Source organism: Aethalodelphis obliquidens, unplaced genomic scaffold (genome assembly GCF_003676395.1).
Source record: "Aethalodelphis obliquidens isolate GAN/ISIS:26980383/991018 unplaced genomic scaffold, ASM367639v1 scaffold122, whole genome shotgun sequence".
In the NCBI taxonomy this organism is placed as follows: Eukaryota; Metazoa; Chordata; class Mammalia; order Artiodactyla; family Delphinidae; genus Aethalodelphis; species Aethalodelphis obliquidens.
In genome coordinates this window covers 994,512-1,018,459 of record NW_020838066.1, presented here as the reverse complement: position 1 = coordinate 1,018,459, position 23,948 = coordinate 994,512, and the positions used below count along the sequence as shown (strand labels likewise).

General features: G+C 44.5%; 1 protein-coding gene across 11 annotated transcripts in view; it reads right to left on the bottom strand.

The window, feature by feature from the left end:
- Window positions 1-23,948, bottom strand: part of WNK2 (WNK lysine deficient protein kinase 2) — a 155,740-nt gene that overhangs the window by 66,622 nt on the left and 65,170 nt on the right. For 10 of the 11 annotated variants that reach the window (XM_027098354.1, XM_027098356.1, XM_027098357.1 and 7 more), the window contains 10 exons: window positions 23,757-23,912; window positions 23,173-23,364; window positions 21,139-21,693; window positions 18,359-18,652; window positions 17,756-17,805; window positions 16,784-16,952; window positions 16,581-16,697; window positions 16,026-16,196; window positions 15,710-15,755; window positions 15,075-15,194 (listed from right to left, as the gene is read on the bottom strand). In XM_027098354.1, coding sequence (XP_026954155.1) covers window positions 15,075-15,194; window positions 15,710-15,755; window positions 16,026-16,196; window positions 16,581-16,697; window positions 16,784-16,952; window positions 17,756-17,805; window positions 18,359-18,652; window positions 21,139-21,693; window positions 23,173-23,364; window positions 23,757-23,912 — 1,870 coding nt within the window. The remainder of the gene's footprint in view (window positions 1-15,074; window positions 15,195-15,709; window positions 15,756-16,025; window positions 16,197-16,580; window positions 16,698-16,783; window positions 16,953-17,755; window positions 17,806-18,358; window positions 18,653-21,138; window positions 21,694-23,172; window positions 23,365-23,756; window positions 23,913-23,948) is intronic. The other variant, XM_027098360.1, reaches the window with a different exon arrangement.

Here is a 23,948-nt window from a genome sequence, read left to right as displayed (position 1 = left end):
ATCTATTGAGATGATCACATGCTTCTTTAATCTGCCTCTGGCAACCACCATTCCACTCCCTGGTTCTATGAGCTCAACTTTTTTTTTCCCCCCAAATTCCACATACAACTGAGATCAAGAGTATTTGTCTTTCTCCGATTGGCTTATTTTACTTAGCATAATGACCTTCATTTCATCCATGTTGTCACAAATAGCAGGATTTCCTTCTTTTCGTGGCTGAATATTCCATTGTCTGTAGTTACCATGTTTTCTTTACCCATTCAACTAGTGACACTTAAATTGTTTCCATATCTTGGCTACTATGAATAATGCCGCAGTGAACATGGAGGTGCAGATATCTCTTCGAGACAGTGATTTCAGTTCCTCTGGATAAATACCCAGAAGTGGGATTGCTGGAACATATGGCAGCTCTATTTTTAAGGTATCAGGTCTTAAGTTTAAGTTTTTAATCCATTTTAAGTTGATTTTTGTGAGTGGTGTGAAATAGGGGTCCAATTTCGTTTTTCTGTGTTTGGATACCCAGTTTTCTCAGAATGATTTATTGAAGAGACTATCCTTTCACCCACTGTGTATATGTGGTGCCCTTATCATAGATTAGTTGACCATATATGCTTGGGTATACTTCTGGGCTCTCTATTCTGTTCCACTGGTCTATGTCTATTTTTTATGCTAATACCATATACTGTTTTGATTACTACAGCTTTGTAATATAGTTTGAAATCAGGAAATGATATACTTTGTTCTTTCTCAAAATTGCTTTGGTTATTTGGCTTCTTTTGTGATTCCATATGAATTCTAGAATTTTTTTTTCTATTTCTGTGAAAAATGCCATTGGAATTTTGATGGGGATTGCACTGAATCTGCAGATGGCTTTGGGTAGTATAGACATTTAATTCTTCCAATCAAAGAACATGAGATATGGTTCCATTTATTTCAGTCTCTTTCATCAATGTCTCATAGTTTTCAGTGCACAGGGCTTTTATCTCCTGGTGAAATTTAATCCTGGGTATGATGTTATTATAAATGGGACTGCTTTCTTAATTTATCTTTCAGATAGTTTGTTATTAGTTTATAGAAATGAAACTCATTTTTGCATATTGATTTTATATTCTGCAACTTCACTGAGTTTATTAGTTCTAACAGTTTTGTTTTTGCTTTTGTTTTTTTTTGCAGCACGCGGGTCTCTCACTGTTGTGGCCTCTCCCGTTGCGGAGCACAGGCTCCGGACGCACAGGCTCAGTGGCCATGGCTCGCGGGCCTAGCCGCTCCACAGCATGTGGATCTTACCGGACCGGGGCACGAACCCGTGTCCCCTGCATCGGCAGGCGGACTCTCAACCACTGCGCCACCAGGTAAGCCCTCTAACAGTTTTTTGATGTAGTCTTTAAGGTTTTCTATATATTAGATTATGTAATCTGCAAACAGATACAATTTTACTTCTTCCTTTCTGATTGGGATGCCTTTTATTTTTTTTTCTTGCCTAACTGCTCTGGCTAGGGCTTCCAGGATGATGCTGAATAGAAGTAATGAGAATGTGCATCCTTGTCTTGTTCCTAAACTAAGAGCAAAAGCTTTAGCTTTCACCATTGAGTATGATGTTAGATGTGGTCTGGTTGTATATGGCCTTTATTATGTTGATGTACATTCCTTTTACACCTTATTTGTTGAGATTTTTTGAATCATGAAAGGATGCTGAATTTTTTCAAATGCTTTTTACTGCATCTATTGAGATGATCACAAGATTTCATTTTTCATTCTGTTAATGTGTTGTATCACATTTATTGATTTGCTTATGTTGAACCATCCTTGCATCTCAGGAATAAACCCCACATGATTATGGTGTATGATTCTTTTAATGTGCTGTTGATTCAATTTGGTAGTATTTTGTTGAGAGTTTTGGCACATAGATGCAATATAGATTCATGAAGGATACTGGCCTATAATTTTCTTTTCTTGTAGTAGCCTTGTCTGGCTTTGATATCAGGGTAATGCTGGCCTAGTAAAATTAGTTTGGAAGTGTTATCTCCTCTTCAATTTTTTTGGAAGAGTTTACAAAGGAATGGTGTTAATTCTTCTTTAAATATTTGGTAGAATTCACCATTGAAGTTATCTGGTCCTGGACTTTTTCTTTGTTGGGAGATTTTTGATTACTGATTTACTCTCCCACTAGTTATAAGTCCATTCAGATTTCCTATTTCTTCATGATTCAGTCTTGGTAGGCTGTATGTTTCCAGGAATTTATCCATTTTTCTAGGTTATCCAATGTTTTGGTGTGTAGTTGTTCATGTTATTTTCTCATGATTCTTTGTATTTCTGTGGCATCAGTTGTAATGTCTCCTCTTTCAATTCTGATTTTATTTTCTTAGCCTAGCTAAAATTTTGCTGATTTTGTTTATCTTTTCAAAAAACTAGCTCTTAGTTTTGTTGATCTTTTCTATATTTTTTCTAATCTCTATTTCTGCTCTGAATTTTGTTGTTTCCTTCCGCTAACTTTGGACTAATTTTGTCCTTTTTCTAGTTCCTTGAGGTGTGAACTTAAATTGTTTATTTGAGATCTTCCTTGTTTCTTAATACAGGTTTTTATCACTATAAATTTCCTCTGAAAATTGCTTGTGCTGAATTACATAAGTTTTGGTATGCTCTGTTTCCATCTTCATTTGTATCAAGATATTTTTATTTCTTTTTCTATTTCTTTCACCCATTTGTTATTCAGAAATGGGTTGCTTAATTCCCACATATTTGTGCATTTTCCAGCTTTCCTCCTGTTATTGATTTCCAGTTTCATACCACTGTGGTTGGAAAAGATAAACTGATGTGATTTCAATCTTCTTAAATTTGTTAAGACTTGTTTTGTAATCTAACAAATGATCTATCCTTGAGAATGTTCCATGTGCACTTGAGAAGAACATGTACTCTGCTGCTGTTGGGTAGAATGTTCTGTTTACGTCTGTTACGGTCCATTTGTTCTGAAGTGCCACTGAAGTCCAATATTTCCTTATGGATTTTTTGTCTGGAAAGTCTCTCCATTATTGTAAGTGAAGTACTTAAGTCCCCTACTATAAGTGCACTGCTGTCTATTTCTGCCTGAAGAGCTGTTAATATTTGCTTAATATATGTAGTTGCTCTGATGTTGGGTACATATATTTACAATTGCTATATCCTCTTGATAAACTAACTGATTTCTTTATCATTATATAATGACTTTCATTGTCTCTTGTCATAGATCTTGACTTACAGCCATTTTGTCTGATATAAATGTAACTGCCCTGCTCTCTTTTGGTTTCCATCAGCCTGGAATATATGTTACCATCCTTCAGTTTCAGCATATGTATGCCATTAAAGTTGAAGTGAGTCTCTTGTAGACAGCATATAGTTTTGTCTTTTTTTTTAATTCATACCACCACTCTATATTTTGATTAGAGAATTTAATCCATTTACATTTAAAGTAATTATTGATAAGCAAGGACTTACTATTCCATCTTCTTGTTATCTTACTGTTTCGTAGTTCCTTTCTTCCTTTCTTTCCAGCTTCCTTTGTGATTTGATCATTTTCTGTAATGGTACACTTTGTTTCTTTTACCTTTTATGTATAGGTATTTACTTTGTGATTACCATGAAGCTTACAATAAAAATATAGTTAAAACAGCCTATATACTTACCTTTACCAGTGAATTTTTTACTTTCTTGTGTTTTCATGAGGCAGGTACAGTGGTGATGAACTCCCTCAACTTTTGTTTGTTTGGGAAAGTATTTATTTCTCCTTCATTGCCAGTTAAAGTAGTATTCTTGGTCACCAAGGTTTTTCTTCAGCACTTGGAATATATCACTCCACTCTCTCCTGCCCCACAAGGTTTCTTCTGAGAAACCTGCTAAAAGCCTTTTTTCATATAAAACGAGGTTTTTTTTTTTCCCTCCTGCTGCTTTCAAAATTCTGTCTTTGATTTTTATAGCTTTATTATAACGTATCTTGGTAAAGCCCTCTTTAAGTTAAATCTATATGGGGACTTAAGATATTCACGTACCTGGACGTACATGATATCTTCCTAAATTTGGGAATTTCTTAAAATAAGCTATCTGCACTTTCTTTCTCTTTCCTCTCCTGGGACTCCCACAATGCAAATATTACTTACTTGATGGAGCACCATAATTCACACAGGCTTTCTTTACTTTTTTTCATTCCTCTTTCTTTTTTCTTCTATGACTGGATAATTTCAAATGACCCATCTTCAAGTTCACAGATTCTGTCTTCTGCTTGATCAAGTCTGCTGTTGATGCTCTCTACTGCATTTTTTTTTTTTTAATCTCATTCACTGTATTTCTTCAGCTCCAGAATTTCTGTTTTGGTCTTCTTATGATTTCTATTTCTCTGCTGAACTTCTCATTTTGTTTGTGTATTGTTTTCCTAATTTTGTCGTGTTGTCTACATGTGTTTTCTTGTTGCACACCAAGTTTCCTTAAAACAAGTTTGAATTCTATGACAATTCATAGATCTTCAATTCTTTGGGGTCAGTTACTAGAAAATTATTCTGTGCCTTTTGGTGGTGTCATATTTCCTTGCTTTTTCATGTTTCTTGTAACTTCATATTGATATCTGTGTATCTGAAGGAGCAGTCATCTCTTCTAGACCTTACAAACTGATTTTGGTGGGGAAGACCTTCACATGCCAGTGGGTGCAGGGACACTGGCTGGGTGGGGTATATTGATTACAGGTACAGGGCAGGCCCAGCAGTGTAGTCTCTGTGTGGTTCCATCCAGCTGAGGTGAGCACTAGCAAAGATGGCAGGGGTCCTCAACTGCAGGTGGCTGCAGTGGCTGTGGAGGCTGTTGGGATCTACAGTGGTAAAAGTTTCTGAACACCTCCTGATCTCTTTTTCTCCCATGGGGATTTTGTTGTTGAGGGGATACCTCTTGGCACTGGGCCCAGCTTGTGGGCACCCTCCTGGCAGTGGTAGCACTGGTGTTTGATGTATAGGTGCCGATGGCACAGAGACAAAGCAGAGGTCTGGAGTGCAGGCACTCACAGAGCAATGATGGCTCCAGGTTCTGGGGTGCTGGCTAGCGCACAATGGTGGTGGCTCTAGTGTCTCAGGTGCAGAAGTGTGGTAGCTTATGGTAGCTACCATGGAGCTGGTATCGGAAGCATGGGTGCAACAGCAATAGCCAGGCTTCTGGGGTCTGGGGTATGCACAGGGTTGGGGGAGGCAGCTGGCAGCCCTGGTCCCAGGGCAGCAAGAGAGAAGCTCCTTCCAGGGGAGGGGGAAATAAGGTGCAGCAGCATCTCCCTCCCTGGGCTGTTTCGTGGTGGTGATGGCTGTTGGTTACCTCGATGGTGAAAGCTCCCAATGGCCTCTGTGGAGTACACAACTGGGGCCCATGCCAGCTAACACTACAGGGTCCTCTGCCGTGAAAGCTGTGGGGAGCCCACAGCTGCTATGGGGGCTGTTGAGGTCCTTAGCAGCAAAGGCTAATGGGGCCTCCATAGAGCAGGCCACTGGGGACCACAATGGCACTGGCAATGTGGCTGATACAGATACCTCAGCCTTCTTTGTTCCTTGCCATCTCCTGACATCTCATCTAAGCTCATCTCCCACAATCCTTTCTGTGCAGTTATTCTCCGTTTTTGCTCCACTGTGTCCTTAATTGGACTCCTGAGCCATCCCACAGCTGCTTCCATTTATGGATCAATGTCCAATTGCTTTTATGGGAGGATGAATGCTGATATCACCTACTTTGCAATCTTGCTGATGTCACTCCTCCCCCATTATCTTCTGCGGGAGGGTCTATTTAATCTGTTTTTTTTAATCTGGCCAGAATTCTCCACTCCTCACATGAATCTTTTGTTCTTTTCCTTTTTTCTCAACAATTATCACCTCTTTTCCAACATTTGAGCAAGTCCACCGTTCTCACCATCATAAACATGTTTCAGGTTTGACTATGTAGCATTCATCCCCTCCCTCATGCAGCAGCACTCTGAATTTCCTCTAGGGAACCACTGTCCAGGGATGTGCATGTAACTTGGGCACAGGTCAGTCTGTGCATTCCAGCCCCCTGTCACATGACTGCTTTAGAGACAGATATTATTCCTAGTTCTGCATTGTGGAGTTAGCCCCAGAATTTCTGAATCCTTCTGAAAAGGGAGAACTCTCTTTCCTGACTATACTTGAATCTGGAAGTCTATACACTGAGCTGTTCCAGCAATCTTGCCACAACAAAGCATAAATGTGAGAAGGTTTTTAATTACTGATTCAACTTTTTAATGTTTATAGCACTTTTCAGATTTTCTCTTTCTTCTTATATTTCTCCAGGACAACATCCATACCAGTTTTCATATTTACTGGCACGGAGTTATACAGAATGTAGTCTTATCTTTTTCTTAATGTTTGTCAGATTGTAGCAATGTCCCTCTTTTTCATTCCTGATATTGATTGTGCCTTCTCTCTTTCCTGCAGTCAGTATCACCAGGGGCTCACCAATTTTATTTGCCACTTCAAAGAACCAGCTTTAAGCTTTGTTGACACTCTATTGTATATTTATTTTATATTTCATTAATTCAGGCATTTATCTGTTTTATTTCTTCCTTTTAATTGCATTCAATTTTCTCTTCTCTTTCTAACTTTTTACAGTGGATATACTTTGATTGTCGATTTTTAGCCTTGTTGCCTCTCTAGTATGGACATTTGAGGCAGCAAAGTTTCTGCAAAATATAGATTTAGCTGCAACCCACATGTTTTGATAAGTAATATTTTCATTTGCATGATTTTCATATCATTATAATTCAGCATATTTTCTCAATTTCCACTATAATTTCTTCTTTGCTTCATGAGATATTATAGATGTAATTCTTAACTGTCATACATGTGGAGACTTTAGGTATCTTCTTGTTTTCAAATTCTAGCTTACTGCCAACTGTAGTTAGAGAACATGCATTGAATAATTTTGATCCTTTTTAATTTGAGATTTGCTTTGTGTCCTGCATATGGCTAATTTTAAAATATTCTTTGTGGACTTGAAAAAATGTGCATTCTTCAGCTGTTGGGTGTCCTACATATAGAACAAGACTGCTAATTCTATTGCTGAAATCCTTTATATCCTTATTGGGTTTTGTCTTCCCATTCTAAAAGTTAAAACTCCCATGATGATTATAGATTACTCTATTTTTTCATTTAGTTGTGTTAATTTTTGCTTTATATATTTTGAGGCTGTGTTATTAAAAGACATGCAAATATAGAATTACTTGATCTTCCTGGAAAGCTGAATCTTTCACCATTACTTTTTTGTCTTAAAGTCTATTTATCTGATATAAAAAGATCTACTCTATGGGACTTCCCTGGTGGTCCAGTGGTTAAGACTCTGCACTTCCACTGCAAGGGGCACGGGTTCGATCTCTGGTCGGGGAACTAAGATCCCACATGCCACACAGTGCAGCAAAAAAAAAAAAAAAAAAAAGAGAGAAGAAAAAGAAAAGATCTATTCTAGCTTTCTTTAGGTTAGTATTAGCATGCTCTTTACTCTTCACCTTTTGTAGTCTTACGCCTTAGTTTGTTATTGGTTTGTTCTCTCACATTTTGACAACCTTTGATATTTATTTCATTTACATTTAATTTAATTACTCATTTGTTGGGGTTAAAACTACCATCTTACTAATGACTTTCTATATTTTCATCATGTTCAATGTTGTTTTTTCTCTCCTTCTTTGCCTTTTGTTTTGTAAAATTTCTCCCCCAGCCACTCATTCCCCATGAGTGTGAAAGTTATCTACTATTTTACAACTCTTACAAGGGTATTCTATAGACTACAATATACATTCTTGATTTCGACCCTCTTCCCCTACAGTGCAAGAACCCAGGAGCCCTATGAGTACAATTCCCTCCCCCTGATAAATATGCCCTTTTCATGTATTTTAACACAACAAATATATTTCAAATCTCATAAAACATTATGTTTTTATACAGTCGACATTCCTTTAGACCTGCCAATGTGTTTATAATTCCATTACTTTTATTCCTTCCTGTATTTCTGACCTTCCATCTGGGGTCACTGTTGTTTTGCCTAAAAATATCCTCCCTGGTATATCTTTGTTTGAAATATGCAGGTGATAAATCCCTTTAGTCTTCATTTCATATTATGTAGGACGATACCACCAGGTAGAGATTCAAGGTTTATGCTTATTTTCTTTAGCACTTTGAGGATAGCAGTATTCCTTGGTCTACTGGCAAACACTGTATCTAGTGAGATGGGAGCTGTCCAAATCAGTACCTGCTCTTTTCTCTAGCATCCTTTAAATTCTTTGGTCTGCCTTTGGTATTCAGTACTTTAACTATAATATATATAAGTGTAGTTTTTCTCTCAGAGTTTGGAGGGCTTCTTGAATTTGTGTCTTAATGCCTTTCAATTCTCTGCATTACCTCCTAAAACTTGATTTTGTCTCATTCTTCTACTTTCTGGGACTCCAATTATATATGTTTAACTATCTCATAGTAACCCCTACATTGCTTAGCTCCTCTTTTGTTTTTCATCAGTTTTGATATCATTATTCTACTTTAAGTATTTTCTTTTAAGTTACCTTTCAGTTTGCTAATTCTCTCTGCAGCAGTGTACAAACTATCCAGTGAGGTCTTAATCTTAACTACTGTAACTTTCAGCTCCAGAATTTCCATTTGAGTTTGTTTTTGAAGGGTGAATTTTTTGGTTTGGTTTTTTTGGTATACTTTCCAATTCTCTGTCAAAAGTTTCACTCTAGTCATTTATTTATTTTAACACTAAGTAAGCAGTTTTCTGTCTGGTAACTCCACTATCTGGAGCCCCTGAGAGTTAGCTTTCTTTGTAACTGTTGTTTGGTTTTTAACCACTATGTTGAAGTATAATTGACATGCAATGAATTGTACATATTTATAGTGTAGAGTTTGTAAGTATTGACACAGGCATATAAGCAAAACTTTCACCACCATCAATATAATGTGCATGTCCATCATTCTCCCAACTATTTCTTCATGAATCTTGTAATCTATACCTCCCTTCCTTTCCTACCACAACCTCACTCCCAGACAACCACTCGTCTGTTTTCCATCCCTATAAATTAGTCTGCATTTTCTAGACTTTTACATAAATGCAATCATGTAGAATGCATTATTTTTTTGTTTGGCATCTTTCACTGACATATTCTGAGAATCACCCATACTATAATGAATGTCAGTTGTTCATTCGTTTTTATTGCAGAGCAGTGTTATACGGTATGGATAAATCACAATATGTTTTTCTGTTCATGTGAGCTATTGCTACGTTCCGGCTATTATAAATAAAGCTGCTATGAACATGCTGTGTAAGTGTTTGTATGGACATCTGCTTTCATTTCTCTTGGATACGTACCAAGGAGCAGAATAACTAGATCCTATGGCACTTGTATGTTTATTTTTAAAAGACATTACCAAATTGTTTTCCAAGGTTCTCCAGCTGTTTTCCATTTTATACAGTGTATAAGAGTTTCAATTCCCCCAGATCCTCAGCAACACTTGGTCTTTTAAATTTTAGCTATTTTAATAGGTGTGTAGTGGTATCCTCTTGCGATTTTAATTTGCAGCTTCTTACTGAATAATTACCTTTTCATATACTTATTTGGCACCCACAAATCTTAGGTGAAGTGTCTGTTCAAATATTTTTGTTAGCTTGTTTATTTTCTTCTCACTGCATTTTGAGAGTTCCTCCTATTATCTGGACACAAGTCCTTTATTGCATATATGGTTAACAAATATTTTCACCTAGTCTCTGGTTTCTCTTTTCATTCCCTTGCTGTTTCTCAAAGAGTAGACATTTTGAATTTGATTAATTTACCAATTTTTTTCTTTCGCAGATCATGCTTTGGTGCTATATCTAAGAAATCTCTATCTAACCCAAGGTCACACAAACATTCTCCTGTGTATCCTACTATAAGTTTCATTGTTTTCAGTTTTACACTTAGGTTTACATTCCATTTTGAGTTGATTTTTGTATATAGTGTTAAGTATGGATATTCATTTTTCACATATGAATGATCAATAGTCCTAAGACTGAAAAGACTGTCCTCTCTTCACTGAATGTTCTTTGAAATGTTTATAAAAAATTAAGTGTCTCTATGTGTTTGGGTCTATTTCTGGACTCTATTTTATTCCATTGATCTATTTATCTGTATTTATACCAATACCACACAGTCTTGATCACTATGGTTTTATAATAATTCCTGAAATCAGCTAGTGTTAGCATTCCAATCTACTTCTCTTATTTCCAAATTCCAATGGCTTTTACATTTTCATAGGGTTGGCTTTTCAACTGCTAGAAAAAAACTTCTGGGATTCTTGCAGCAGCTGCATAAAATTTATTGATTAACTGAGAAAGAATTAACTCTGTAACAATACTGTGTCTTCTGACCCATGAATAGGGTACTTCTTTAGGTCTTCTTTGGTTTCCACCCACATTGTTTTGTAGTTCTCACTGCACAGGTCTTACATATACCTTATCAGGTTTAACCCTATATAGTTCATATAGAGTTTGCTAACGATGTTCATAGCTGTTGAATTTTGTGAAATTCCTTTTCTGCATTTATTGAGATAATCTTATGAATTGTCTTTCCTGATTTATCAATAAGGTAAATTACATTTCTTTCCTATTTCCTATAGTTTTTTGGACATATGGAATACAGTTGTAGTAACTGTATTAATGTGCTTGTCTGCTAATTCTTACAACTGTGTCAGCTATGGGTTCATTAGAATGAGGAATTTTTCTCATATTGTCCTGCCTGGTAATTTTGATTGGATACCAGACAATGTAAAATTTGCCTTCTTGGGTGCTGTATGAATTTGTATTCCTAGAAACATTCTTTGTTGTGGGATGCAGTTAAGCTACTGTGGCTTGATATTTTCAGATCCTGTTCTTAAGTCTAGGGCTAATTATTCCCCACAACTGAGGCAAGTACTCTACCCAATGTCTCTTGAATTATAAGTCCTTCCAGCTAACTGGTAGGAACAGACATTCTGGTCCATATGAGCTTTAGTACCATTCCCTCTAATCCTTTGGGGTGCTTCATTTCCTGGCATTGACTAGTTTCCTCACATACATTACTCTGCAAAATAATCAAGGGGAGTCCTCTGTCAATCCACAGACTTTTCTCTTTGCGCTGCTCTCTCCTCTCCAGAACTCTACCCAGCCAACTCTTGCCCTCGGGCTTTCTCAGACTCTCAGGTCAGTCTCCTCACCACAGGTAGTCCGCTGAGCTCTACCTGGGTCCCTCCCTCCATGCTCTGGGATGTGAAAACTTTCTCAGTGCAGTCAGCTGAAATGATCATAGATTTTTTCAGGGATCAATGTCCTTCACTGCCTTATGTTCAAAGTCTTAAAAAACATTCTTTCATATATTTTGCATGCTTTTTTAGTTGTTTTGAGGGAAAATAAATCCAGTGCCTATTATCCATCTTGGCCTAAAGTAGAAGTCTGAGGGTCTCTTTTATTGTCTGTTGTTGCTGCTGCCTTCCTTTCATGCTATCTTGCCTCATTATCAACATATATATTTAACATATATATATTTTTTTCACTTTTTAAATTATCATACAGTAAAATGGAGTTTTTCTTTAGGTGTAGAGTTCTGAGAACTTTAGCACCATACATCCATAGAATTATTACCATAATCAATACAGAACAATTCAGTCACCCCAAAACAATGTGATTGGTTTATCCCTTTATACTCACATTCTCCCCCTACCTCTGACTCTTTGCAAACACTGATCTGTTCTCTATCTATAGTTTTTTTGAGAATGTCATTATAAATGGGATTATACAGTATGTAGCCTTTTGAGACTGGCTTCTTTCACTCAGTAAGCCTTTGGGGTTCACTTATACTGTTGCATGTGTCAATAGTTGTTTCTTTTTCAAAGCACCATAGTTTGTTTTTCCATTCACCCACTGCAGGATATTTGGGTTGTTTCCAGTTTGGGCAATTAGGCAACTGAACTGCTATAACCACTTATATATGTGTTTACTGAACATGATTTTTTATTTCTCCTGGATAAATACTGAGGATTGAAATTGTTGTCATATACTAAATATATCTTTTATTTTTAAAATGCCCAACTATTTTCCAGAATAGCTATACCATTTTGCATTCCCACTAACATGAGAGATCCAGTTGCTCCATATCCACACCAAATCTTAGTATTGCTAGCTTAGCCATTCTCACAAGTGCATGGTGATCCTTCACTATGGCTTTTATTTGCATTTCCCTGGTAGTCAATGACATTAATTTTTTTTAATGTGCCTAACTGCTATCCTTATGTTCTCTTTAAGGAAGTGTCTATTCAAGTCCATTGTCCATTTTTTAGTTGAGTTCTTTGTTTCCTTACTGATGAGTTTTGAGAATTCTTTATATATTTCAGAACAAATACTATGCTGAATATGTAATTTGCAATTATTTTCTCCCAGTCTGCAGATTGTCTTTTCATTCTCTTAACAGTGGTTTTCACAGAGCAAAAGAGTTTTATTTTGATGATGTCTGATTTATCCATTTTCTTCTTTTATGGGTTATGCTTTTGGTGTTAGATCTAACGACTCCATGGCTCAGGTCACAAAAGTTTTTCTCCAACGTTTTTTTCTAAAAGTTATAGTTTTACATTTTCTATTTGGATATACAATGAAATTTGAGTTAATTATTATATAAGATGTCAGGCATAGGTCAAGGTTCAATTATTGCTTATGTATAAGCAACTAGTCCAACACCATTTATTGAAAAGCCTATCCTTTCTACATAGAATTGCTTTTGCATCTTTGCCAAAAAATCAAATGGCCGTATTTCTATGGATCTATTTCTGGGCTTTCTATTCTTTTCCACTTATCTATGTGCCAGTCCCTTTGCCAATACTGAGCTTTCTGGATTACTGTAACATTAAAATAAGCCTTAATACGGAGTAGTGTGATGCCTCCAACTTCATTCTCCTTTTTCAAAACTGCTTTAGCTATTTAAATTACCTTTGTACTTCCATATAAATTTTAGAGTCAGACTGCCTATATCTGCAAAAATTATCCTGTTTGAATTTTTATTGGTATTGCATTAAATCTATATATCACTTTGGGAAGAACTGACATTTTTACTATGTTGAGTCTTCCAATCCATAAACATAGAATATTTCTCCATTTATTTAGGTCATCTCTAATCCATTTCATCAATATTTTATAGTTTTCACCATACAGATTCTGTATATGTTCTGTTACATTTATAGCTATTATCTTTTTTTTTGAGCCACTGTAAATAGTATTCTTTCAAAATTTTAGTTTTTAATTGTTCACTGTCAGCATAGAAATATAGTTATTTTTGTTGTTGATTATATATCCCGTGATCTTGCTAAACTCTCTTACTTGCTCTAAGAGTTGTTTGTTGTGAAGAATGCTTGTGGTTTTTTCCACATAAAATCATATTAGCTGCAGAGACAGTTTTATTTCTTCCTTTTCAATCCACATGCCTTTTATTTCTGTTTCTTGCCCATCTGGAATCTAAGATTTCTAGTGTGATGTTGAATAGGAATAGAGAGAGTGGACATCTATGCCTTGATCCCAATCTCTGGGAAAACACATTTAGCTTTTCACCACTAAATATGATGCTAGCTGTCAGTTTTCTGTAGATGCCCTTTATCAGGTTGAGGATGTTCCGTTTTATCGCTAGTTTGCTGAGCATTTTTATCATAAATGGATGCTGTATTTTGTCAAATACTTTTTCTGTATCAACTGATATGATCATGTATCTTTCCCTTTGTAGAGAAAGGAAATTCCCATTGACATTATATGGTGAATTAATTGATTTTTGAATATTGCCTTCCCAGGATATACTCCACTTTGTTATGGCATATTACTATTTTTATAAATTTCTAGATTTGTCTTTTTGATATGTTATTGAGTGTTTTTTCCCCCTCTATATCCTTGAAAGATTAGCATCTGTCACTCTTTTTTTGTACTGCCTTTGTGTGGTTTTGATATAAGGGTGACGCTGGCTTCACAAAATTATTTGAGAAGTGTTCCTTCCTCTTCCATTTTCTGGATGAGACTGTATAGAATTGGTGTTATTTCCTTTATTAAATGTTTGATAGAATTCACCAGTGAAACTATCTGGGCCTAGAAAATTCCTTTGGGAGATTTTTTGATGCAAATTCAATCTTGTTAATAGGAGTATTCAGGTTATCTATTCCACCTTGGATGAGTTTTAGTAGTTTGTGGCTTTCAGAATTAGTCTGTTTCATCTAAGTTGTCAAATTTATGTGTGCAGGTTTGTTCATAGTATTCCATGACTAGTATCCTTTTACACAAGATCTGTAGTGGTCTCCTTTTTTATTCCTGATATTGGTATTTTGTGTCTTTTTCTTTGTCAGTCTTACAAGAAGTTAATCATTTTATTAATTCTTTTCAAAGAATCAGTTTTTGGTTTCATTGTTTTTATTATTGTTTTTGTCTCAAATTTCATTGATTTCTTCTCTTTATTTCCTTCCTTCTGCTTGCTTTGGATTTTGTTCTAGTTTTCCTAATTTCTCAAAATGAAAGCTTGGGATACTGATTTGAGATCTCTTTCTTCCTCTAATCATTTAGTGCTATAAATTTCCCTTTAATTACTGTTTTAGCTGCATCCCACATATTTTAATATGTTGTATTTTCATTCTTGTTCATATCAAAATGTTTTCTGATTTTCCTTGAGACTTCTTCCCACAACAATACTGGTAAGAAAGGGCAAGCGCAGAGCCCTTTCAGCACACACCTGTGCAGCCCATGTGCCTCACCTGCACTGTGAAGGTAACTGGCAGGCCCAAGCCTAAGTGCCACCTTGACTTGGCTCATTTGGTGGAAAACTAGGACAGGGATACAGACAAGGACACAGCCCCACAGACTGCTCTGCATTTTGGGGCAACAGTGCAGGGTGAGGCCCTTGCACTTTGCTGGGCACACAGCACCTGCTGGCAAAACATGAGCACAGGTAAAGCCAGGCTGAGGACAATGAGGTGATGTGGAGCAATACACAGGAGGCACACCTAATTATCAAGGAGGAAGATTTGAGGGGTTCTGGCTGCTCATACCTTGGCTGGTGTCTGGCTGCAGGGAGCTCAGAGGAAGTGGGGGTGAAGATTCGGGGGCCTCTGCTGCTGGATGCTCAGCCACTGGACAGATGATAAACCACCTCTTCCCAGTGTGAAGGACTAAGAGGCAGGGCAAAAACAGCTGGTGAGAGTGAGCAGGTTTCTCCCAAGGCTGGCGTGACCCCTCCCCACCAGCACCAGACCTGCCGTATGGGGATTTGGGGAACTCCTCTCACACCAGTGGGGAGGATGTGCAACCCACTCAGGGGGTCCTCACTGGCAGAGGCTCTCACAAGTCCCCCCAGCACAGGCTTACGTCCCAGGACACCTGTGGTGCATCACTGAAGGGGTAATGCTGGCTGGGGGACCAGCAGACAGCAGTGAGTCCACACAATGCTCCATCCCAACCCAGGCCAGATATGGCTTCTCAGACAGGGCAGCTGTCCCCCGATGGGGGCATGCTCACCACACACTCCAGCACTCCCCCCCCCGTTTGGTAGTCAAAACCCCTTACGATATGCTCATTGTGGGGCTCTTATCAAATGCCTGCTGGAAGGCAGAGAAGGGACAATGACAGATATGCCTCCTCCAAATGCATGTCTGATTGGCAGGTGTAGCCTTGAAAGGAGACATACCATTTTGCTGATACACCGGGGCATTCGCTTGGGGTTGGCGACTCTCCTGAAGGAGGTAAAGGATCAGAACTCAGCAGACTGCGTGGAACAAGAACTTCCTTCAGAGCACAGCACTGCCTCAAATCATCTGAGGGGCCTCAGGAGCTCGGACATTTCTAACTGAACTGAAGGCGCCCACCCTCCCAGCCACCTCACCCAGCACTGCATGGCCTACAGGCTCCTCCAGCAGGCGACATCACAGTGTTGTACTCACAGAGCCTGGAGCTGGGGGATAAGCAGGCCCAGACCCTCCTGGGACCTCTTACCCGGGACTTACCTCCCCAGAACCCAGGCCACAGGTGCTGAGGTGCGGCGGGCTCACCCCAGGGTCAGAGCCACGGTCCACATCCGTGTCCTCACTGAGCATGTCCTCTGCCTTGTCCATGACGTCCTTCATCTGCTCAATGAATGTCTCCCGCTCAGCCTGCAGGATGAAGTCGTGCTCTACCTGCAACAGCGCATGCAACCCTGCTGGTGGGGATGTACCTCGGGCCACTGGCCACACTGGGTCTTCACTGATTGATTTGCTTCACTTCTACTCTGGACTAAACCCAAGAGGGGAGACACAGCCAGGGAGCCCAGTTCCCAACATCAGGGCTGCACAGTTCAGCAAGAGAAGCCACAGCTTGAGAAGCAGGCCCTCCAGGTGATGGGCCAGTGCTGCCCACAAGAGGCAGCCACCTGCAGAGGCGGGAGGACAGGTAAGGCTGGCAACCAATATTCTCCTCAGTGGGGTTGGCAGGCATGCGCCCAAAGGACACAGGGAGACAGCCTCACAGTCCCAGGGGAAGGGCCACTGACTCATCTGACCAGGCAGGACACCTAGCCTCACCATGTAGGTAGCAATCTCGTCAGGTGCATCCCCATCCAGGTCGAACTTGAACGTCACCATCTTGTGGTTGTGTGTCTCCAGCTGGCACTCCACCATCTTGTCACCCGTGTTGCACACCTACAGGACACTGAGGCAGTGAGACCAGGGAGGAGACCGTGCCTAGCCAGCCCTGTCTTGCCGGCCCGTTCTGCCTGGCTACTCACATTCAGGATGGTCAGCCGGGGCCGGCTGGCTCTCTCCTGGCGGGAGCGTGCACGCGTGGACCTGCGGTGATGTTTCCGAGCGGCCTTGCCTTCCAGCTTCCCCCCACCAAATGCACCTTCACAGCTGTCACTCATCTCTCTTCCAGAAGTGACGTCAGAACCTCCGTAGCTACGCAAAAACCAAGAATGTTACAGTACCCAAGGGAAGGGCCTGCAAGCCTGCCTCACGTGGAAACTTGGCTTTTCGGGAAACAGCCAGAAGATTGACTGTCTGGGTGTGCTCACCTGGAAAACCTAGAGAGTCTAACGCTGGCCATGCCCAGGAGAGAGACCCCTGAGCCCGCTGCCCTTCTCCCCCTGTAACATCTGTCCCAGGCAGTGTTGGAGTCGTAGAGAACACATGGCCTTTCTGACCCAGGACCTAAGTCCTCTCAGCTCCTGGCCTGTGAATCAGGCTTATTCGGCTTACAGTAAATGTCAGGATTAAGACACAATCCTCCCCCGTGCCTCGGTTCCCCCATCTGTTCAACAGCAAGGGGAACACGCCAGCCAGATGCAGCTGTTGTAGGATTTGAGGAGACTTTGCGGAACACCAAGTTTGGTGCTGGCATTACCAGAAGGGTGGGACACAGGGTCACTTCCTGTAACCAGTTCCCTCCCCAAATGCAACATTCTCCGTGCCTGAGGTGCTGGGAGACCCAGGATGTGGGCTGGACTCTGCCCTGCCCTCCAGGCCTCCCCACGGTCCCCAGACCTGCTGACTCTCTGTCCGCAGCCTCTCCCTTCTAGAAGGTCCTCGGCATTGCAGACCAGCACAAGGACCCAGAACACAACTGGGAGTATCTGACTACCAAATTTCAACAAGCACTGACAAAGACCCCACAGGAGCTACCTGAAGCTCCACCACGTCAGACTTGGAAATGAGCGACATTGTTAGAAGCCCTGACACATGAGGGCAAAGTGTGCCATTACCTCTCACAGCTCTGAGGGAGGCTTGGCTGCTTGTCCTGAGAGGCCTGCTCCTGAAATAAAACCATGGAAAGGAGGACAGGTCACATCCATTCCCCCGCGACACAGACGCATCAGTCTGCTGTCTCCCTACCTCCACAGCCCAGCCCGCCACCCGCCTCCTTCTGACTGCAGCAAGCAAACCACGCAGGGTGGCAGGAGTGAGGGGTTTTATGTTAACGCTTGGAGCCAAGCAGATTTCTAAAAGCTGGGGCCACCCCCTTTCCAAACACGCTAACCCACTTTGATCATCCCCATGAGGGAGCACATGGCCCAGGAAGAATTGTCACAGGCCTTCCCATCACCTCCAAAGAAAAGCACTCTGAATCCATGTGTAAAAATCACGGTCTCCAGCTGGATGTGTCATTAAAGAAAGTGTGACATCCAGGGACAGCAGAGAAAGATAAGAACAGCACCCATGGTGTCCCTGAGCACATACTTCCACCTTCCCAAGGGCATCCCCAACTTCTAGGGCTGAGACCCAAGGTCACGGCACAGGAGGGCTGCCGTGGTGCTGGGATCAGGGTGACGGAATGGGGGCTGAGACCCAAGGGGAGGGCCACACACCTCCGGGGGCAGCTCCACTGTCAGCTGAACGGCTGGGCAGGGACCAGTGATCCCAGGCCCGCTGGGCAGTGGCAGGTTAGCAGGTGGCAGGAGCGCAGTGGTCTGGACAGGCAAGCTCTGGGCAGCCGCCATCACTGTGGGGGCCAGGGAGCCGGGGAGCTGAGGCAGGAGCTCAGGGGCAGTAGGCGGCAGCACTTCTGGCAGAGGTGGGGAGAGAACGGCAGCAGGCGCGGGCACTGTGGGGACCTGGGTGGTGACATCCACGGCATATGGAGGCGGGTGGCCAAGCAGGATCTGGGGGCACAGAGGACAGGGATGCAAATTGGGGTGCGGGCCATGGCATTTCCTGAGGGTCCCGGACCAAAGCAGGCACTTCCACCATCCAGGCAGGTGAGCAGGAAATGCAGACATCCCTCTCCATCCACCCACACCCCACAGACAAATCCAGGAATGTTTGTATGCAGATTTAATGAAACACACAAGAACGGACACTCTCATGTCCCCATCTGTATAAAATCAAACCTAAAACTGCACTTCATCTCGGAACTTCTAGCTGAGTCAGGCTGAGAAGCTGTAAGCATGGCAAACACTTAGCACCTGTCTGGGCTCTGTGCCACCACCCTACAGGGCCAGGCCACCATGCTACTCCATCCAAGCCTCCTGTCAGGTCAAAACCTGCATTCCGGGGCTTCCCTGGTGGCGCAGTGGTTGAGAGTCCGCCTGCCGATGCAGGGGACATGGGTTCGTGCCCCGGTCCGGGAAGATCCCACGTGCCACGGAGCGGCTGGGCCCGTGAGCTATGGCCGCTGAGCCTGCGCGTCCGGAGCCTGTGCTCCGCAACGGGAGAGGCCACAACAGTGAGGGGCCCGCGTACCGCAAAAAATCAAACAAACAAACAAATCCTGCATTTCAATCCCAGCCATGGCAAGAGGGACTGTGGACCTATGCCTTCCATGGGGTGACTCAGGAGCTGGACCAGATTCCCTACTGTTCCCTCTTGAAAAGCTCTCATGGGGGAAGGCTAAGACAGGCTAAGGGCTCCGGTTCAGGGTTGAGGTTGGGAATGGGAATGACCCGCCACCGGGCCTGCTGGTATGAGACCAATAAGACACGTGGTATGTGGGGTAAGATGCGAAAGCCACAGCCTAGCCGAGGAGCCCTCTCTCCTGCAAAGACACCCCAGCCGGTGCATTCAGGGGAGTCTCTTCCCTCAGCACAGGGAAGCCTCTGGGCGGCCAGACAAGCTCATCAATAAACTCCAGACCCTCTGCCAGCCGGACCACAGAGAGGCCACCAGGCCTGGCCAGTGACCTCTAAGCACCCAGCACCTTCTCCAGCCACTGGCTGAGCCAACAACCCAGTGCCAACAGTGTGCCAGGCCAGCATGTGGCATAAGGCACGGGCCCAGCAATGACACCACAGACCCCCAGGCCTCCACTCGGCCCTTGGCCTTCCCCAAATGGCCCTGACCCGAGTCAGTGTTACTCCAAGTAACAGACCAGGGAGGTGCCTGCTCAGTCAAGGCACTGGACTGATGCAGCTCCTCACACTGGTTTTCAAACAAACACCAGCCTATTGGTCAATGAAAGTCGTCCCTTCCTTCTCCGAGTACAAATCCCTTCTTCCGCACCATCTGCGGAAAGGCCGCCGGGCACACAGGCTGGGCAGGGAGCTGGGCCACAGTGGGGTGAATGGACAGGGCAGCCACACCCTGTGGACAGAAACATCCAGGAGAATCTGTGCATACTTAGGACATAGTGCCTTACTCTAGAATGGATTCAGTACAAAACGAGCTAGGGGGACACCTGGCCCCTTAGCACACTTCCAGGATGAATCTTCATGACCAAATCAAAAGGGCAGGAGCCTGAGCTCAAACGGCAGAGGACACGCGCAACAGGCACAAAGCTCTTGAGGGTGGGGCCAGGTGGGAGGGCGCCCAGGTAAGAGGCCCTGAGGTGGGAGGGCTCCCAAGTAAGAGGCTCCCTAGGTGGGGGGATGCCCAGATGAGAGCCTCCCCAAGGTGAGAGCCCCCCACAAGGTGAGAGCCCCACGCCAGCTCCTCTCCTCACGTGAGGGTGGATAACTGCCCTGGAGCTCCAAAACACGCATGGGCTGCGCAGGTGCGTGGAGCCACGGGGAGGTCCACCCAGCCAGCAGGGTACGTGTCCCTGTATCCCTTCACTGTCAGCCCAACAAGCTGCCCATGGTCCCCACCTGATTCTGAGACATCATCCTTGTCTGCCATGACTGCCTTGGAACCAATAACCTATGTACACCCAGCACTGCCCAGTCCACAACCAACAGATCCCATCAGAACCCCATCTGCCTCACTTCCCAGTTGCTGAGATGGGGGTTACCCGCCTACTTTACTTTGACAGGCAACAAGACAGGCAGCGTGAGCCTCTCCAGCATCCACGGAGCGGCCAACACAGCTGCACCGAGACTGCCAACCCTATCCAGGTGAAGGCAGGTGCCACAATGCCCAGGAGCCCCCCCACCACAAGCAGCTGCTACTGACACTTGGGAAGGAACCAAGAGTGGAGCTTCTAGCCACCCCAATCCCCAAGGCTCCTAACACGTGCTGGGAGGCGAGAGGAGGCAGCAGACACCCCCCATGCTGGATGAGACGCTGCAGCCATGGGACAGAGCTGCCTGCTTGTCCATTCCCACTCTGCTACCGGGGTCAAGGTGCTGAGAAGGAGCAGAGGTCCATGAACTCCTCGTGTGCTAAGGGGTCTCCCAGTGCCTAGAGGGTGGGCCCTGGCCAGCAGGTGGGTTACCTGACTCCCAGCACTGGCGGCCGGAGCAGCCTGCTCGGCAAGGCGGGCAACACTTGGCTTGTGGGGTTGTGGCAGCATGGGGGGTGCCGGGTGGGGAGGGGCAGCCCGCACATTCTGCGCTGCATGGAGGGGAGAAGGCGGGACGTCGCTGGGCACCATCTGCGGAAAGGCCGCCGGGTACACAGGCTGGGCAGGGAGCTGGGCCACAGTGGGGTGAATGGACAGGGCAGCCACACCCTGTGGAGCCACAGCCAGCAGAGGGATGCCAGTAGCAGTGGCCGCCACGTTTGGCACGATGGTCTGGCATGGGACGGCCAGTGGTGCCCCTGCAGGGTGGGGCAGCTTGACTGTCTGCAGAGGCAGGGCCGGTGACGTGGGCAGGGGAGCAGTGGTGGCACTGAGTGGGAGGCTTGGCAAGATGACAGCTGGAGAGAAATACTGAGAGGGGGGAGGCACGGCGGGCCCACTGGTGGCTGGCAGGTCAGGAAGGGCTGCAGGGAGGCTGTCGACTGTGGCCAGTGGAGCGATGGGGGGGACAACAGGAAGTGGAGGCATCTGAAAGAGAACAAGCATGTCAGCCCCACCAAGACTTGGCCGTGTCTGCAGCACATCTGCACTGGGTGAGAGGGTCCACGTCACCCACAGCTTCTGCCCCAACACACTTTTGTGTAGCTTCTATGGAAGGGAACAAAAACAAACCCAATTTAAATGGAACCAAGTGTATGATACCATCAAACAGAAGGAAAGGCAGGAGGCCTCAGAAGGGTGTGGGGTGCAGACATGACCTTCAAGACAGCCCCGCCTTCAGCACCACCTCAAAGGGGCTCAGGCTGGGCCACGCTGAGGCTACTGCTAGGTGACTGCAAGGACATCAGGGGTTATAACTGTGACCATCAGATTCACAGCTTTGGCACGTTCTCATTCAGAAAGACCAGGACTGCCAGAGCTACCGGACTGGCCCCAAACATCTGAAATTACTTTGCCTGATTCCCTCCAATCTGTATAAATTCACACTGAGACCAAATTCTTCAACAGGTTATCTCAAGAAAAGCATATCTTCCAGCCCCTCCTTGCTGGCCGAATGCCCCTGTGCCATGCATCCTGGGAGACAGCAGCGTCTCACAACAGCAGAGCTCTGGAACCTTCAGTGTCTGCTCGTCCATCCTGGAGACATCTCGTGGATCTAGCCCTTCAAACATTTCAGCAGATTCTCTGACAGTTCTCTCTAAAATAAAGCTTTTCTGGTTGCGGGCACACGAGCATTGCATAATATGTGCCTTTGTGTAATTATAAGACAGCGAAAATATGCAAACTGACCTCTGTGTATTTGAAAAGCAACTAAATGCCCAACCACCGGGAGCAAGGTGGTGGGTGAACTAGATGATGAAAGTGACTCCAATGCAGGAGTAATGAGGACAAGGCTGGTGACAGGCAACTGCTGACATGAAAGAACCTTCTGGGTGGTGCCTATAAATCGCAGGAACACTCACAGCTTCACTTCCCATCCTAGCTCTGCCAACACACTATAATGGGATCCATGAAACAAAAGCCGTCCCGTGATCAAGGTTCACTGGAAACATGCATGACCACTGACAGCATTAGCCTGAGTGACAGCACCCAAGCATCAACCACGTGCTATCAAGTGATACTGGTCCCGTGATGCTCCCCCGAAGACGGGCACCAGAAGTCACTTTTACAGTCAACTCTTCTTTGTAGTTGGCGAGCTGCTCGGCTGTCCCCTGGACTCCCAAGAATCCAGGGTCAGCACAGCCTCGAGTAGCTCTGTGGAGGACGGTGACTATAGCTACGTGCTCACAGCCCCACCCTGGCTTCTCTGGTCTGACTCTGGACTAAACCTTTCCCCATCCTAGATGCATGTGGGGCAGAAGTCAAAGGCAGGAGAGCACGGCAGCCCAGCCGCCCTGTCATCAGGGAGTGTCTGTCTCTTGAGGGACCCGTGTGCCCTGAGGACAAGGAACAGCCAACCAGACTGGGGGAGAAGGTGAGGCTGTAGGGCAGGGGACAGAGAGGTACCTGTGGAGGGACTTGAGCAAGTGGCTGCAGGGGCGCCGGAGGCATCTGGAGGGGCTTCAGCTGAGCAGGGGCCACCACCTGGGAGGTTGGAGCCAGGTATGGAGGCAGGTTGGGGGGCACCGGCTGGAGGGGGCCCACAGGCTGTGGGGCCAGGACCTGTGGCAGGGGTACCGGCTGGGTCAGGTGAGGAGGCTAGAAAGAGAGAGGGGCTTCTCTTAGACCAGTGTCCTCCTGAGATACACCTATGTACTTAGACACAACAGAATATATCGACTCACACACATACCCACACACATGTTCAAACACCCAGGCTGGAGCCCGGGACACACAGATCTGGGAGGACCACTGTGTGCATCGGGGACCTTCTGAGTGCTGCGGAACCCTGAACTCCACAGACACAAGAGACTCACCCCCACTCCCATCTACACCCTGGGCCCTGGGGAACTGCAGAGAAGGCGTATAGGGGGCCTGGACCTGCCAGGAGGCTCACAGACACTGGGCTCAGGCCAGCCAATACGGATGGGCAGGGCCTGGGGAGACCGAGGCACCCATGGTACCCATAAAGAGGGGCAGCCAGCACTCACCTGGTGGGCGGGGGGTGTGGGCTGGCCTGGGCCTGTCGGCACAGGGGCATTGGGCGGCGGCAGCCCAGGGGCGAAGCTCATGGCCGGCTCCGGGAAAGGCTGCTGTGGGAGCAGAGGGCGGGCGGGGGGCGGGATGGAGGCCACCGACAGGCCAGGCTGCAAAAAGCACCCAGAGCCACACTCAGGAGCTGT